Raw genomic sequence first — 16,179 nt, forward strand, 5'->3', positions numbered from 1 at the left:
TCCCTTACCCATCTCCCAGACTACTCTCTCGGAAAAAGATGCACATGCTCAAAGATAAAATTATCAAAAGGAAAATAGCTAAAGATCTTTCCACGTATATGGAGTGTGGAGGGAAAAGCAACATACATTTGAAGACTCCTTACATTAGGAAGCAAGGCAGTATACTTCATAATCTTAAATATGTTACCTAAAAGCAATCTTTGTTTTTAAAAATAGCTTAAAAATATAGAAAGTTTCAAAGAAAAGATTACAAGACAAGAAAATAAAAGCAAGCTTGAAGAACTCAGAAATGAAAGAGAAGAAGAAAGCCATTATAGTGAAGAAAGTGCCGTTAAGAAACAAAAGAGAAGGAAGGAGAAAAGGAGGAGGAGAAGGGAGACAAGGAAGAAGAACAGGAGGAAATGTGGCTGAAAAATAACTAAGGATATTAAAAATAATGAGAGAAAATGATACCTGGAAAGAGAGCCAAAGGAGAAACCAATTGTGAGTAATTAGAAATCCTGAAGAAGAGTAAGGGCAACAGAAAAAACATGGATAGAGAGTGAGAGAGAGAGAGAAAGACAGAGAGAGAGAGAAGTTTCCTGAAATCTGGAATTACTTGAATCTGCAGATGAAAAGGCCATGCTGTGTCTAAGAAAAAATTGAAAGAGCTCAACTCCAAGATAAAATCTATTGAAGTTACTAATTTCCAAAGCTAAATAAAGAAGCTTATGGACATCCAGTCTGAAAAATGCAAGCCAACTATGAGTGAAGATTAAAAAAAGTTTGCTCTTGGACTTTTCCTTAGCAATATTCAGTGCCAGAAGACAGTGGAACAAGTTCTGAAGCAAGGATATTGTATCCCAATAATTTTATACCCAGCCAAATTTTCAAGTTTTCCTTTAAAAACAAAAACATCAGACAAGTATTTTTAAGCATGTGTGAATCCTGGAAGAAAATGAACTGAGGGATCATTTTTAAAAATTGCTTGACAATCAAGTCTAACCAACTAAGAGATAAATCAGATTAACGAATGTGAGAACCCAGAAGCATTACAAAAGGACTGGTGAGAAACATTGAATTTATTTAAATGTAGACATAAAACTAAACAACTGTGTAAAGTAAATATTATAAACCTTGAAAATATAAATAATAATAGATATAACACAAATTTGGAGTTAGAAAGTAGAGGAGGGGTGGTGTTATAAGTGAGCTAATTTCCTTATATTTCAAAGCAAGAAAGGAGTAGAGGGGCTTCCCTGGTGGCGCAGTGGTTGAGAATCTGCCTGCTAATGCAGGGGACACGGGTTCGAGCCCTGGTCTGGGAAGATCCCACATGCCGCAGAGCAACTGGGCCCGTGAGCCACAACTGCTGAGCCTGCGCGTCTGGAGCCTGTGCTCCGCAACGAAAGGCCACGATAGTGAGGCCCACGCACCGCGATGAAGAGTGGCCCCCACTTGCCGTGGCTGGAGGAAGCCGTCGCACAGAAACGAAGACCCAACACAGCCAAAAATAAAAATAAATAAATAAATAAATAATAATTTAAAAAAAAAAAAAAAGATAGGAGTAGATACTGTCTAAATGTCAACCATGTAGTTAAAATCATGATGACCCAAGTCCTTTAATTCCATGAGTTTTCCTTAATTCTAAAGAGATACTTTTAGAGAAAAGATATACATCTCTTACCATTGAAAAAACATTTATCTGAAGCTCACCAATTCCTTCAGTTTTATTTATTTTTCTATTAAATTCAAATAAAACTTAATTTAGTAATTTTCAATTAAGAATAGTATGTGTAGTATGCTTTTGTTTTGGTAAAGTACTTCTATATGTTCTTCTATTTGTATATATGTATTAAAAATATCTAAATACAATTCTTATTAAACATTAACATTGTTATTTTGGGGAGATTTTCACTTTCATCTTTGCTCCTTTTTGTGTTGTTTGGATTTTTAAAATAATGAGTGTGGTAGGGATTACTAGCGCTTACCAAAACTTCTGTTTATTCCTTCTGGCACATGCTTCCTTGAAGTTAAGGGAGTTCGCTTGCTGTAGCCAGTGCAATCTGAGTGAAAGTAGCATGTTACTTTTGTTTTGAAGCCTTTGAGAACTAGTATAAAGTTCTCCTTAATCTCCTTCCCTTTTGTGGCAAACCCTGAAGCTTTATGTTGCGGAGGTGGTCTTAGAAGATGGCAGCACCCCCATCAGCTTTGCTGGTGTCAAGTATGTGGAGCAGAGCCACCATTTAACAACACTGGAGAAATAATGTGAGCAAGAAAGAAACCTTTGTGATTTTTAAGCCTCTGAGATTATGGTGCTATTTGTTCATTTGCTACCATAATATAACTTGATCTATCTTGATAAATGTGCGTCATTTTTACAAAATAATAACTCATTATTCTTCATAAAATTCAAATGTAGCATGGCGTTTTTAGTAAGAAAACAATGTTTATGTTAGTACTATATGTATCATCTATTTTCCAAATGAGTTTGAAGCAACTTACAATATTAAAACACATATAAACCTGGACCAAAAAAATGTCAAAAAGGAAAAAAAAATTTTGAAGGTAAACTTGATTTAAAAGAAGATAGATGGATATGATAGACAACTGGAATGAGTTAATTATTGCCATTGAGGACAAAATTTAGCTATGATTCTTCAGGCAGACAAGTAAAAACAAGGGCATCGTTTTGACATTTTTGGTTATGTAGTTTTCATTGTTCAGAGAGCAAATTTACAGGTATTGAGTTGCAGGCAGATTGTATCTATACTTGTTTAAAGGGTCTTGTGTGGCAAAATAGGCAGTGTCTTCCTGTAACTTTGAAAGAAATACAAAGACTTTATACTTTTATCAGTCTTGTATAACATCTGAGAGCTTTATGTTAAATTGCTGTGTATTTAATTGAGTGTATCAGTCAGTATCTAACAAGGAAAACAAACTACTCTGTATTTAAAACAGGGGAAATCAATGCAGATAGTTTTGTTTCATGGATGATGGAAGAATCTGAGAAGCCAAACAGGGGATGGTGATACAACTCGTAGAGATGACCAACAACAGGAAGCTATGACAATCTATAGGCAGGTCTCAGCTGGTAGGAGGCATTGGCAGGAGAGTGGAAGGCATGAGGAAGGGAAAAGCCAGAGTATCTCTCCCCTTCCCTGTCTTTCCAGCTGGATGCCAGCTAAAAAGGGTCTTGGGAAAATGCTGCCTTTAGGACTCTGCATCTCTGTGATGTAGAGCAAAGTATAGGAAAGGGAAGGAATTGATCAGAGGGCAAAGAGGCATAGATTAGCCCCTGAGTAAAACCATTTCTATAAGAAATAGGGATAATAATTCAGATAGATTGCTTTTGGCTTATCTTCAATCAGGAATACACATGAGGGAAACTGGCAGGAAGTCAGTTTGGGCTATAAGAAGTCAACGTTAAGAAGAAGCTATTCTTCTAGCATTTCTTGTTGATAGATACTTTCATTTTTTTGGCAGGCTGACTTTTGCATTAGTCCTTGTATTGGTTTCAAACTAGGAGGGAGGAGACAGGGGTCTTATCAACTGCCCAAACCCTTCAACAAGTAATTTGATCATGTTTTGGGCTTGCCATTTGGAGTCTTGCCAATTCTAAGAGCAAGAGATCTTCATAGCCATAGAGAGAACTGTGGAATCTTCAAAATGTGGAGAAAATGTCATTGGACTATAAAATGGAGTGAAATAATATATGTAATCACCAGACGTCTATGCTTCTAGAGTTCTTCCTTCAGCATCTGTACTGTGAGTGACATTGTCCTCAAATCTGTGTCCGATACAGATCTCGATGTCTGAACTCGAACATTGCATTGAGAGCTACCACAATCAATTTGACAGGATAAACTTCTTTCATAAGAATAAAATTACTCATGTATATCTGTGTTCTGCTTGGTGTGTTATCACTACCTGTTTCTAGTTGTCTATACACAGGATAGTAACAGATATTTTCAGTTTACTTATAATCTCGAGGTATACAGTATGTATAGAAAAAGGTTTTCCCTAAAGACAGTTTAAATGAACTGCTATAAATTCTTGAGAAGATCATTAGACTTTTTAGCCCCATAGTATCATTTTTTCCAATTATGTGTATGGTCAGACTTGGAAATTGTTAAGCCCGACTGAATTTTAAGAGGAAGAGAAGAAAGAAAAAATGTTAACCTTAATTTAAAAGATGAAAAATGGATATGCTAGACAACAAGGATGCCATTGAGGACCAAATTTAGCTATGATTCCTCTTGCAGTCAAGTAAATAAAAGGTGGGGGAACATTTGGGATGATATATTTTCCATTGTTCAGAGAACAAACCTTTGTCCTGGTGTTGATATGATGATACCCAATTCAAGGATATTAAACAAGGTTGATAATTGAACATAGTTCTAATTAAACATGTAGGTAAAATTCTTCCTCAATTTGCCGTGTGCGCTGACTTTAGCATACTTATATTTTTATATAAATGTATTTGATTTGCCAAATTTTGGAGAAATGACCCATAGGGAAGCAATCTTCTAAATGTTGACATCCAACAGAAGAAGAGCCATCACTAATTCTGACATTCAATTTTCCTAAAATTTTGAAGTCAGCTAATAGATCTTTGAAGACATGAAAATCAAAAATCCATCAAATTGATTCCAGACTTGTTAGAAGGGATATATAATAAAACAAAATAGGCTATTCTTATCAGAAAGGTGAATCACAGTTGCTAAAACATTCTTATCGTATGTTTCAGATTGCTCCAAAGCTTACTTTTAAATTAAAAAAAAAATTGGTGTGCCTGGTCTGTTTTTCTCTTTTACACAGCTGCTTTGATAATACGCTCGACTAGAAATCTTGCAACTAGGGAAAATGAGTTTGATTACTTTTCTAAAAGCCAGGTATCTTATAAAAAGAAAAATCAGAAAGGAAAATGAGCAGTTTAGGGTCATTAATTCCAATAGAGGACTATCAAATTGGGGATATTTTGCTGCTAAGCAGTATGTTCTGAAACAACTTCAGAAAAGATCAAGACAGGTGTTTATAGGGTCACATGCTAAACCACTAGGTTTGGTCAGGCCTCACTTTTCCAGGCTGAGTTAGAGTACAACAAGTGTGTGGTGGGCCTCCTAACCAACCCATTTGCCATGGGAGGAATTAGATAAGAAATCATTTAACCAGTTGGGGGAGGGTTAGATAATCCTCAGTTAAGGGTGAATTTTAACCTAAAAGGCTCAGATATCAGTCTGGGAAACACATGGAGGCTAGTATTTTCAGTCTTCAATTCAGTTAGAGCAAATGAGCAAAGGAACAGGTCAATTAGGATATCTGGTTAGAAAGTGTTATCAAACAAGGAGAATTGGAGTGAAAGCTGAATTCTGGATTCTGTGTCTACTGCTGTTGTTCTTAGATGGTTTGCTTTAAAAAGTCTCAAGCATGTACATTATATACTCCTGTTCAACCTAAGAGAGAATTTTCTTCACCTGACCTATTCTAAATTAGGGGAAATTCTTGTTGAGCTATTTCACTCCAAAATAGAGAGGTGATTGAAGAAAGAAAGATTTTGGTACATTAGAGTGGAATATAAGCTATAAGATATGATAAGAAAAAGCAAGTACTCAAAGGATCCTAGGAAATCTTAATATGTAATATAAAGAAATTATTCGACTCATTGAAGACTGTATTTATTAACTATTTGTAATCATTTTTGAAGTGATTGAAAACATGAGATTAACTAAAAGTAGAAAAATTGTTACAAAAAACATAATAGTGTATTATATAAACACAAAAATCATAATTCACATATCAATTTTTGCCCTCAAATTAAAATTTTCAATCTTGAAAATGGCCACACACCCACAAATCATGATGAAATAATGAAAAAAGTGAAAATTTTTGTTGATCTACCAATAGGAATATGCGTAACAAAATCAGAGCATCAGGATTAGTAGTTGTACATCTGCAGATTCCAACAGGAAAGATGAATAAACAGGCTTTTGAAAATGCTTATCACTGTTACCCAATTCTTGTTGCTATACCATTTCTTTTCAAATTTCTCTTTCAGCCTAGGAGTATCTCCTGCTTTGTAGAAAATGATTCTTGTTCAGTGAAAGAGCTTCTTAGGGTGGTAGCCCAGCCAGTGCCACTAAGTGGCTTGAAGGGCTGGTGGAGAAGGAGCTTTAGCCTTCAATACGGACATGTGGTGTTTCCTCAATTTAATGCTATGTTATGTAAAGCTGCAAAAGCAGCTTCAAGTACCACTCCACAAGTACATTGCTACTCCAAGCCCCTTTTAGATAGACAGTTTGAAGCCACCATTGACTGACAAGGTCATTTTTGAATCACCTTTTATAATCTGCACCACTCTTTACACTGCAAGAAATGAGCTGACCACCAAACACTCAGTTGTAGCCTGGTGGATTCCACCATCATCCCTCACTACCCTCTGCTGCAAACTGTCCATTACAATGTCACAATTTTTTAAATGATAGACATTTAAAAATCCATTTGGAACAATGGATTTTTCCAGAGTTTGGATATTAATTATCTTCTACTCTATGCACAAATGTTTAAATGGCCTTTCTGAACACAGTAGTTAATGCCAATTGGGAATAGTCCAAGGGAATTCATGAAGATAAATGAATTTTGAGTAGGCTTATTTTGGGAGGAGGAGAAGGGCATACTTTTCCAATAAGACATACTGGCCAATACTTGACCATCAAGAGGACATTCCAGGCAAGAGAAAAGGCAGTTGAAGATGTACAGTGTAGTGGATAATAAGAGCCCTGGAGTCAGGCACATAGAGTAATTGAAGCCCAAGATCAGTGTAGAGATTGGAGTCAATCTTGCTGTACAAATAATTCTAATTTTTAGACTCAAATTATATTGCATGGATTTAAAGAGTTTGCGGTTATAGTCTCTGAATTATTTGGCAATTTTTAGAAATTATGAAGCATGCCATAGAGATTCCAGAAAACTAGAAATGAGCAAGAGCCAACGATTTAACAAACATTTTTGAACACTATTGTGTAACGTTATGCTAGGGTTACAATGATGTATAAGACACCGTCCCTGCCCCCAAGGATCTCAGAGTCTAGGTGGGAGGAGGTGGGAAGTGGAGAGCCTTTGTAGAGGAGGTAACCTTTCAGATAGGCCTTCAGTGAGAAGTAAGCTTTTGCTGGGCTGGAGATGAGAAAGAGGAAAACTAACTTTCCTTGACCACAGATTACCAATATGATGAATCTGTAAGGGACCCAGTGAGCCTGGGTTTTAGACTTTTACTCTATAAAAGAAAGTCATTTATTCTCAACTCTGCAAAAAAAGAAAACATTTGGAAAATGACAGGTTAATATTTTTGATACCAAATCCTAAAAAAGAATCTGAAAAATGATTGTTAAATGATTCACTTTAAACTAATTTCATTCACTTTTCTGATAGGGTTATAAAAATTCATAGGTCAAGTGAATTCAAGTTATTTAATAAAGTCTCTCAAAATATCCTTGGGGGATATAAAGAGAAATTGAAAGTATATGAAAGTACTTGGATTGAAGCCAATTAGAAAATACCCATAATTATTACCTAGTGGAGTAGAAAGTACGGGTGTCTTCATGGAATGCTATTGTTCTGCCCTACTCCATGTCTTACAAAATTGTTCGGGTGAGGAGACACAGGATAGTTTCATTCGTTGATAGCACAAAATTGCAAAGCAGTCAAAATTCAGAATTATCTCAACAGATAGTAATGTTGGGATGAAAACTAATCAAATGCAGTCATCAAATAAACAAGTGTGTGTGTTTCCCAAAGAAATTCCATAGCATGGGTAAAAGGCTGGAGCAAATATGGTTTATCACTTTGTGTGCTATTTATTGGCAATGCTAGATTTAGATTGCTCAGATTCCAGTTTCCTCTGCTGTGGTTAGGCTACATTTGAAAGAATAAATTCAGTTCAGAGTGTCAGATTGCCATACTTTAAAAATAGTTTGATAAACAGTTGTATAAGATACAGTTGTAGGAACTGGAGATATTAGTCTTAAGGAGCATGCTAGTTTAATTCAGGGATTTAGGTGGGATTGATGTAATCAAATATGTGTTTTTGAAGTATTACTCTGTCTGCAAGGTGGAGAACAGTTGGAGGAGACAAGAATAAATATGGGAAGACTAGTAAGGAAAGAATGTAGTAACCCAGGTGAGAGGTAAAAGATATTTGGAGATGGAGCAAAGCTGACAGAGGTAAATGCAACAGGACGGATTGTATATCCATCTGTGGGACACAGAATGAGGGAAAGTGATGAGGTTGTTTGGGGTAACATTAAGTTCAAGATGCTGGCAGGGCATTTTAGTGACAATTATCAGTCCAGCTCTTGGACATTCTAATCTGGGGTACAGAGAAATTGTGGTTGGAAATAAGGACATGGGAGGCATCTGAACAGAGTGAACATGAACAGTGAGACATTTTTATGACCTTTTACAGTTCATGGACCACTTCAACACTTCAATCGGTAATTAGTACAACTCTTTGCAGCAAAGCAAGTCTTATTATGGCATTTCAAAGGCATGAAAAACCAAAATTACTTTACATAAATTTGCTTAAGATTTCAACACTAGTAACTGATGGAACCAGGGCTTGAAGACACCAGGTCATCCGACACCCAATTCTAAGATTTTGGGTGTGTGATTTTTAACTACACTGCAGTACCAATCCAATGAGAATCAGAGCTATGGAAGAGTTCCCCAAGAGGAAGAAATATGATGACCATAGCTTGGGACATGCTTATTTTAGGGACTGGAGAGAAAAGGGTCCAATAAAGGAAAAGGAGACAGAGCAAGCGGTTAGAGAGAGTGTTTGACTCTAGAAACCTAGGAATAGAAGGAGCGTGGAGAGCTTCCATAATGAGGGAATGGATAACATTCGTAGGTTTTACCTGAAAGATTAGGATGCTCAGTGCTGAAAACAGATCACTTTCTTTCCTGCACATTTACCTTTTTCTCATTGTTCACTCTCATTTCACACATTTTGTCATTAGCTCCTGAACTAGATTATAAATGCCTTGAGGGCAAGGTCCAGGCCTTCTTTTCCTTCTTGTCTCTGTACTGCCTAATACAGGGCTATATACACAGAATGATATGAAATGTGAAAGCTCTCTGCATGCAGATGATTAATCATCACTAGAATTTTTCCAAAGGCACTGTCTCTAGTGCCAAGAGCACATTTGTTTAAAATGTGCGCTTAAATTTGAATGAAATCTGCCTAAATGGTGCCATCTGTTCTTAGGCAGTTTCAAAAATGTTTAAATACAATTTTACCTTTAAAAGGACAAGCGTAGGGGCATGCCTATGAGACATAAAGATGTCCTTAAATAAACACAGAGCAGACACTGGCATAGTCAATCACACTTAAACAGCTACACATAAAGAATGTTTTCTGAGGTTTAAGAAAATTTTCGCGAAGAGTACACCAACTACTACTTCATGCAGAAAATATTTATGAGAAGTTACAAAATTGTAGGCATGGACTCCTACACATATTACTGCATTTTAATTACAGACTACAGAAATACAATTTAATTTCATGTACCCTTTGAAATGGGTTCACTCTTCCACTATTTGTAATGGTCCACATTTTACTGTGATTTCAGTGCATCAATTTGGAAGCTGAAGACAGCTGAAGACAGCTGTTGGGGATAGTCTCTATGTTAGTCATTTATATCGATTGTCATTTGACTTTTGTTACAGTGCTGTAGGCTTCATTGTTGTGCGAATATAACAGTGAAATGAAACCCACGTTTAAGTTCTGCAAATAACTTACAGTCACTTCCAAAACACCTCAACTTAGTTTCTAAATTTGAGTTTGTGGTTTTAGATGCACGGTTATTTACTGATCCACTTTAGCATGCAAAATCACACACTGGCTAGGTTTGGGTATAGTTATTGTGGCAACGAGTAATGGGTCAAATTTTCAGCCTATGTAACTCACTAGCTACATCATCATGACCAAAACTATGCCAGTATTTTGACATCTCTGTATTTTGCTAGTTGGTGTAAATCAGTGATCATGTATATCAAGAATTTATATTTACAGAAAGAATTTCTGGTTGAAATAGCATCTAAATATATTACCCTATCTGAATACATGTATATCTGTATGGAAAGTCTTTCGTTAAATCCTGTTTTGCAAAGGTGGAGATCTGAACGTGTTTACTCACATGAGCATTCTTTTGGAATATTTTCAGATAATTTTTATTTTAGATATTTTTAGATATCTGATATCTATTTACTTCTGAGAATTTTTAAATAAAAGAAATAGGGTATTTCAGATAAAGATGAAGTCTCCTTGTTAGCCTTTCACTTCCATCCCTCACAAAGGCAACAACTATCATTAATTTGCTATATCCTCCAGTCCGTTTTTACACTTTTAATGACCTAAGTTATAGCACCATGAACTAATATTTTTAGATAATATTGTCTTCTTAATTATCTAAGTTCTATCATAGTATTTATATTATTCTTTAACTTGCCATTTTTCCTCAGCATTCTATTTTAGAAATCTATGTCAATCTATACAGAAGTTTAATTTTCTGTAATTTGAATTATCCCAGTTTATTCATCTTTCCCACCACAGATGTCCATTTAGGCTGTACATCTTGCACCAACTTCTTGCTACCCCAAGCAGTATTGCAGTGAATGTCCATCCATCTCTCTGCCTCTGTCTCTCTCTCTCCCCCGTAATGTACCTGGCCCAGGTTTCTCTCTAGGAAATATACCTAGTAGTCAGGCTATTGCTGGCTTGTGGGCCATAGGGAATTCTCTCAAAAAAGATTCTTGATTTACATTCCTACCAGCAGTGTATAAAAGTTCCTGCTTCCTTATATCCTTACAAACACTTGTTTTGTTAGAATTTATTTTTTAAAATTTGCCCGTCCAATAGAGGTGAATGAAGCAGTTTATTGTTGGGTTTTAATTACTTGTCTTGACTATTTGTAAGCTTGAGCAATTTTTTCAAAGACTTGTTGACCATTTTCAGGTTTCCTCTTTATGGGATGCCTGTTCATATCGTTTGCTCATTTTTTTCTGTGTTTTTTTTCTTATTGATTTGTGGGGGTTCTTTATTTCAAATATTAATCTTTTGTCAGCCATATATATTGCCAATATCATCACCTAGTCTTTTAACTTTACGGTAGATCTCATCACACAGAAGTTCTTTAATTTTGGATTATTTGGTCAAATATTTCAAATCCATTCAGTTTTGTGTTTTGTGTCTTATCATAGCTTATCTATTACTACCTTGAGTTGATTACAATATGCTTCTATATTTTATTAATGTTAAGGTTGTGTTATTTTACACATAAGTCTGTAATACATTCTGGAATTTATTTGTGTGTATAGTGTGAGAGAGCAATCTAAATTTACTTTTTCAAGGTGGTTAGACCATTACTCCAACATCATTTGTTAATAAGTCCATCCTTTCTCTACTGTGGTGTGATGTCACCCATACCTTATACAGAGTTCCTTAAATGAGCACAGCATGTTTCACTGATCTAATTATCTATCTGTTCCTGCACAAGTCCCACACTGTTTTAATTACTATGGTGTTATGATTATTCCTTGATATATAGCAAGACAAGACCCCTTTCCTTATTATTCTTTCACTGAATTGTTTTTGATTATTTTGCAATATTTGCTCTTTCATCTGGTTTTTAGAATTAATTTGTTTTGTTCTGCAAATAAAACCAGTGGCATTTGTATTTCAATTGCATTGAATATATAGGTTAATATAGAGAGATTAATATAGAGATTAATTTTGAATTTTCCCATCTATGAAATGGTATATTAATATCTGGTACACCATTTATTCAGGTTTTCATTTTCCCTGCAAATCACACATCTTTTATAAGACTGATCTCTTAGTATCTCATCATCTTTGTTGCTATTACAAATAAAATATTTCCTGATTAATTGTTGCTGGATTATTAGAACTTTATTGATTTTTCATATTGGTCTTGCATCCAGCAACCCTGCTAATCTTTTTAGCCCTTAACAGTTTATTTGTAGACATTCTTGCATTTTCTTTGTAAACCACAATATTTTCGGTATATAATGACACTTTAATTTCTTCTTTTCCTATCACTATGCCTCATATATTTTTCTTGTTTATTACCTTGACTGGAAGCCCCAGTTCAGTGTTGGGTAGTAGCAGTGATGTTGGGTATCCTTGTCTGTGGATTGTGTTTACAATTGTGTAATGAATTCTCTTTATGAACCCATTCTCAGCTATTTTACCATGAAATTCACATTGAAAATTTTCAATATGGCTAGCCAAAGTTAAGGTATGGATTGTGGTCATGTGATGAAATAACGTTATAGTACTGGTTAAGAGGTCCCAAACTTTACCTCATTCACACTCTTTTCTCACTTTCTGAATGAACCCGGCCACATCTGTTATCAGTCATTCCGGAGGTAATACATTGAAAATAATTCACGTTAAGGATCTCAGCTACAAGTGTTTTTGCTCCATTTGAAAGTGTTCACTTCATGGGAAATGAAGTCTTTTCACTGGAAATATAAATTTAACTCTGTTGATATTCTACAGAAATGCTCATTGTTCACATTACTTTTTTTCTTTTTAACGTTTTTATTGGAGTATAATTGCTTTACAATGGTGTGTTAGCTTCTGCTTTATAACAAAGTGAATCAGTTATACATATACATATATCCCCATATCTCTTCCCTCTTGTGTCTCCCTCCCTCCCACCCTCCCTATCCCACCCTTCTAGCTGATCACAAAGCACCGAGCTGATCACCCTGTGCTATGCGACTGCTGCGCACTAGTTATCTATTTTACATTTGGTAGTGTATATATGTGCATATATACACTACTACTCTCTCACTTTGTCCCAGCTTACCCTTCCTTCCCCCTCCCCGTATCTTCAAGTCCATTCTCTAGTAGGTCTGCATCTTTATTCCCATCTTGCCCCTAGGTTCTTCATGACCATTTTTTTTTTTTAGACTCCATATGCATGTGTTAGCATACGGTATTTGTTTTTCTCTTTCTGACTTACTTCACTCTGTATGACAGACTCTAGGTCCATCCACCTCATTACAAATAACTCAAATTCATTTCTTTTTATGGCTGAATAATATTCCATTGTATATATGTGCCACCTCTTCTTTATCCATTCATCTGTCGATGGACACTTAGGTTGCTTCCATGTCCTGGCTATTGTAAATAGAGCTGCAATGAACATTGTGGTACATGACTCTTTTTGAATTATGGTTTTCTCAGGGTATATGCCCAGTAATGGGATTGCTGGGTCATATGGTATTTCTATTTTTAGTTTTTTAAGGAACCTCCATACTGTTCTCCATAGTGGCTGTATCAATTTACATTCCCACCAACAGTGTATGAGGGTTCCCTTTTCTCCACACCCTCTCCAGCATTTATTGTTTCTAGATTTTTTGATGATGGCCATTCTGACTGGTGTGAGGTGACACCTCATTGTAGTTTTGATTTGCATTTCTCTAATGATTAATGATGTTGAGCATTCTTTCATGTGTTTCTTGACAATCTGTATATCTTCTTTGGAGAAATGTCTATATAGGTCTTCTGCCCATTTTTGGATTGGGTTGTTTGGTTTTTTGATATTGAGCTGCATAAGTTGCTTGTAAATTTTGGAGATTAATCCTTTGTCAGTTGCTTCATTTGCAAATATTTTCTCCCATTCTGAGGGTTGTCTTTTCGTCTTGTTTATGGTTTCCTTCCCTGTGCAAAAGCTTTTAAGTTTCATTAGGTCCCATTTGTTTATTTTTGTTTTCATTTCCATTTCTCTAGGAGGTGGGTCAAAAAGGATCTTGCTGTGATCTATGTCATAGAGTGTTCTGCCTATGCTTTCCTCTAAGAGTTTTATAGTGTCTGGCCTTACATTTAGGTCTTTAATCCATTTTGAGTTTATTTTTCTGTATGGTGTTAGAGAGTGCTCTAATTTCATTCTTTTACATGTAGTTGTCCAGTTTTCCCAGCACCACTTATTGAAGAGGCTGTCTTTTCTCCATTGTATATTCTTGCCTCCTTTATCAAAGATAAGGTGACCATATGTGCGTGGGTTTATCTCTGGGCTTTCTATCCTGTTTCATTGATCTATATTTCTATTTTTGTGCCAGTACCATACTGTCTTGATTACTGTAGCTTTGTAGTATAGTCTGAAGTCTGGGAGCCTGATTCCTCCAGCTCTGCTTTTCTTTCTCAAGATTGCTTTGACTATTCGGGGTCTTTTGTGTCTCCATACAAATTGTGAAATTTTTTGTTCTAGTTCTGTGAAAAATGCCAGTAGTAGTTTGATAGGGATTGCACTGAATCTGTAGGTTGCTTTGAGTAGTATAGTCATTTTCACAATGTTGATTCTTCCAATCCAAGAACATGGTGTATCTCTCCATCTATTTGTGTCATCTTTAATTTCTTTATTAACTGTCTTATAATTTTCTGCATACAGGTCTTTTGTCTCCCTTGGTAGGTTTGTTCCTAGGTATGTTATTCTTTTTGTTGCAATGGTAAATGGGAGTGTTTTCTTAATTTCACTTTCAGATTTTTCATCATTAGTGTATAGGAATGCAAGAGATTTCTGTGCATTAGTTGTGTATCCTGCTACTTTACCAAATTCATTGATTAGCTCTAGTAGTTTTCTGGTAGCATCTTTAGGATTCTCTATGTATAGTATCATGTCATCTGCAAACAGTGACAGCTTTACTTCTTTTCCAATTTGGATTCCTTTTATTTCTTTTTCTTCTCTGATTGCTGTGGCTACAACTTCCAAAACTATGTTGAATAATAGTGGTGAGATTGGGCAGCCTTGTCTTGTTCCTGATCTTAGTGGAAATGGTTTCAGTTTTTCACCATTGAGGACGATGTTGGCTGTGGGTTTGTCATATATGGCCTTTTTTATGTTGAGGTAACTTCCCTCTATGCCTACTTTCTGGAGGGTTTCTATCATAAATGGGTGTTGAATTTTGTTGAAAGCTTTCTCTGCATCTGTTGAGATGATCATATGGTTTTTCTCCTTCAATTTGTTAATATGGTGTATCACATGGATTTCTTTGTGTATATTGAAGGATCCTTGCATTCCTGAGATAAACCCCACTTGATCATGGTGTATGATCCTTTTAATCTGCTGTTGGATTCTGTTTGCTAGTATTTTGTTGAGGATTTTTGCATCTATGTTCATCAGTGATATTCACCTATAGTTTTCTTTTTTTGTGACATCTTTGTCTGGTTTTGGTATCAGGGTGATGGTGGCCTCGTAGAATGAGTTGGGGAGTGTTCCTCCCTCTGCTCTATTTTGGAAGAGTTTGAAAAGGATAGGTGTTAGCTCTTCTCTAAATGTTTGATAGAATTCACCTGTGAAGCCATCTGTTCCTCGGCTTTTGTTTGTTGGAAGATTCTTAATCACAGTTTCAATTTCAGTGCTTGTGATTGGTCTGTTCATATTTTCTATTTCTTCCTGGTTCAGTCTTGGAAGGTTGTGCTTTTCTAAGAATTTGTCCATTTCTTCCAGGTTGTCCATTTTATTGGCATATAGTTGCTTGTAGTAATCTCTCATGCCCTTTTGTATTTCTACAGTGTCAGTTGTTACTTCCCCTTTTCCATTTCTGATTTTATTGATTTGAGTCTTCTCCCTTTTTTTCTTGATGAGTCTGGCTAATGGTTTATCAATTTTGTTTTACAACATTTTTATTATAGACTCCTATGAACCAAGCTTCAACCCGTTCCCACTGCATTTTCACCATTCACTTATCAAGCAAGGAACCAGGATCTGCAACCGTGCGACATGCCAAGCTGCATTTGGTTGACCTGGCTGGTTCAGAGCGAGTTGCGAAGACTGGAGTCGGGGGCCAGCTTCTGACAGAGGCCAAGTATATCAACTTGTCACTACATTACTTAGAACAGGTAAACGGGTAGGGTGGGATGTACCTATACCTACCATTTTTTGACCATGTACTTCACATCACGCATTCTACTAGCATTTTTGTCTTGTTTTGTTTTGTTTCTCTTCTTTTACTGTGGCAAAATATATATAACGTAAAATTACCATTTAACTAATTTTTACAATTCAGTGGCATTAAGTACATTCAAAATGTTGTGCAAGCATCACCATCATCCATTTCCAGAGCTTCTCATGATCCCAAACAGAAACTCTGTACCCATTAAACAGTATCTCC

The 16,179-nt window shown here is 35.9% G+C and overlaps 1 protein-coding gene across 1 annotated transcript in view; it reads left to right on the top strand.

The window, feature by feature from the left end:
- The window catches only part of KIF6 (kinesin family member 6), a 390,258-nt gene that overhangs the window by 122,462 nt on the left and 251,617 nt on the right, over positions 1-16,179 (top strand). The window contains exon 7 of the mRNA XM_036869162.1: positions 15,701-15,907. Within this exon, the coding sequence (XP_036725057.1) occupies positions 15,701-15,907 (207 nt within the window). The remainder of the gene's footprint in view (positions 1-15,700; positions 15,908-16,179) is intronic.

This window comes from Balaenoptera musculus, chromosome 11, assembly GCF_009873245.2.
Source record: "Balaenoptera musculus isolate JJ_BM4_2016_0621 chromosome 11, mBalMus1.pri.v3, whole genome shotgun sequence".
In the NCBI taxonomy this organism is placed as follows: Eukaryota; Metazoa; Chordata; class Mammalia; order Artiodactyla; family Balaenopteridae; genus Balaenoptera; species Balaenoptera musculus.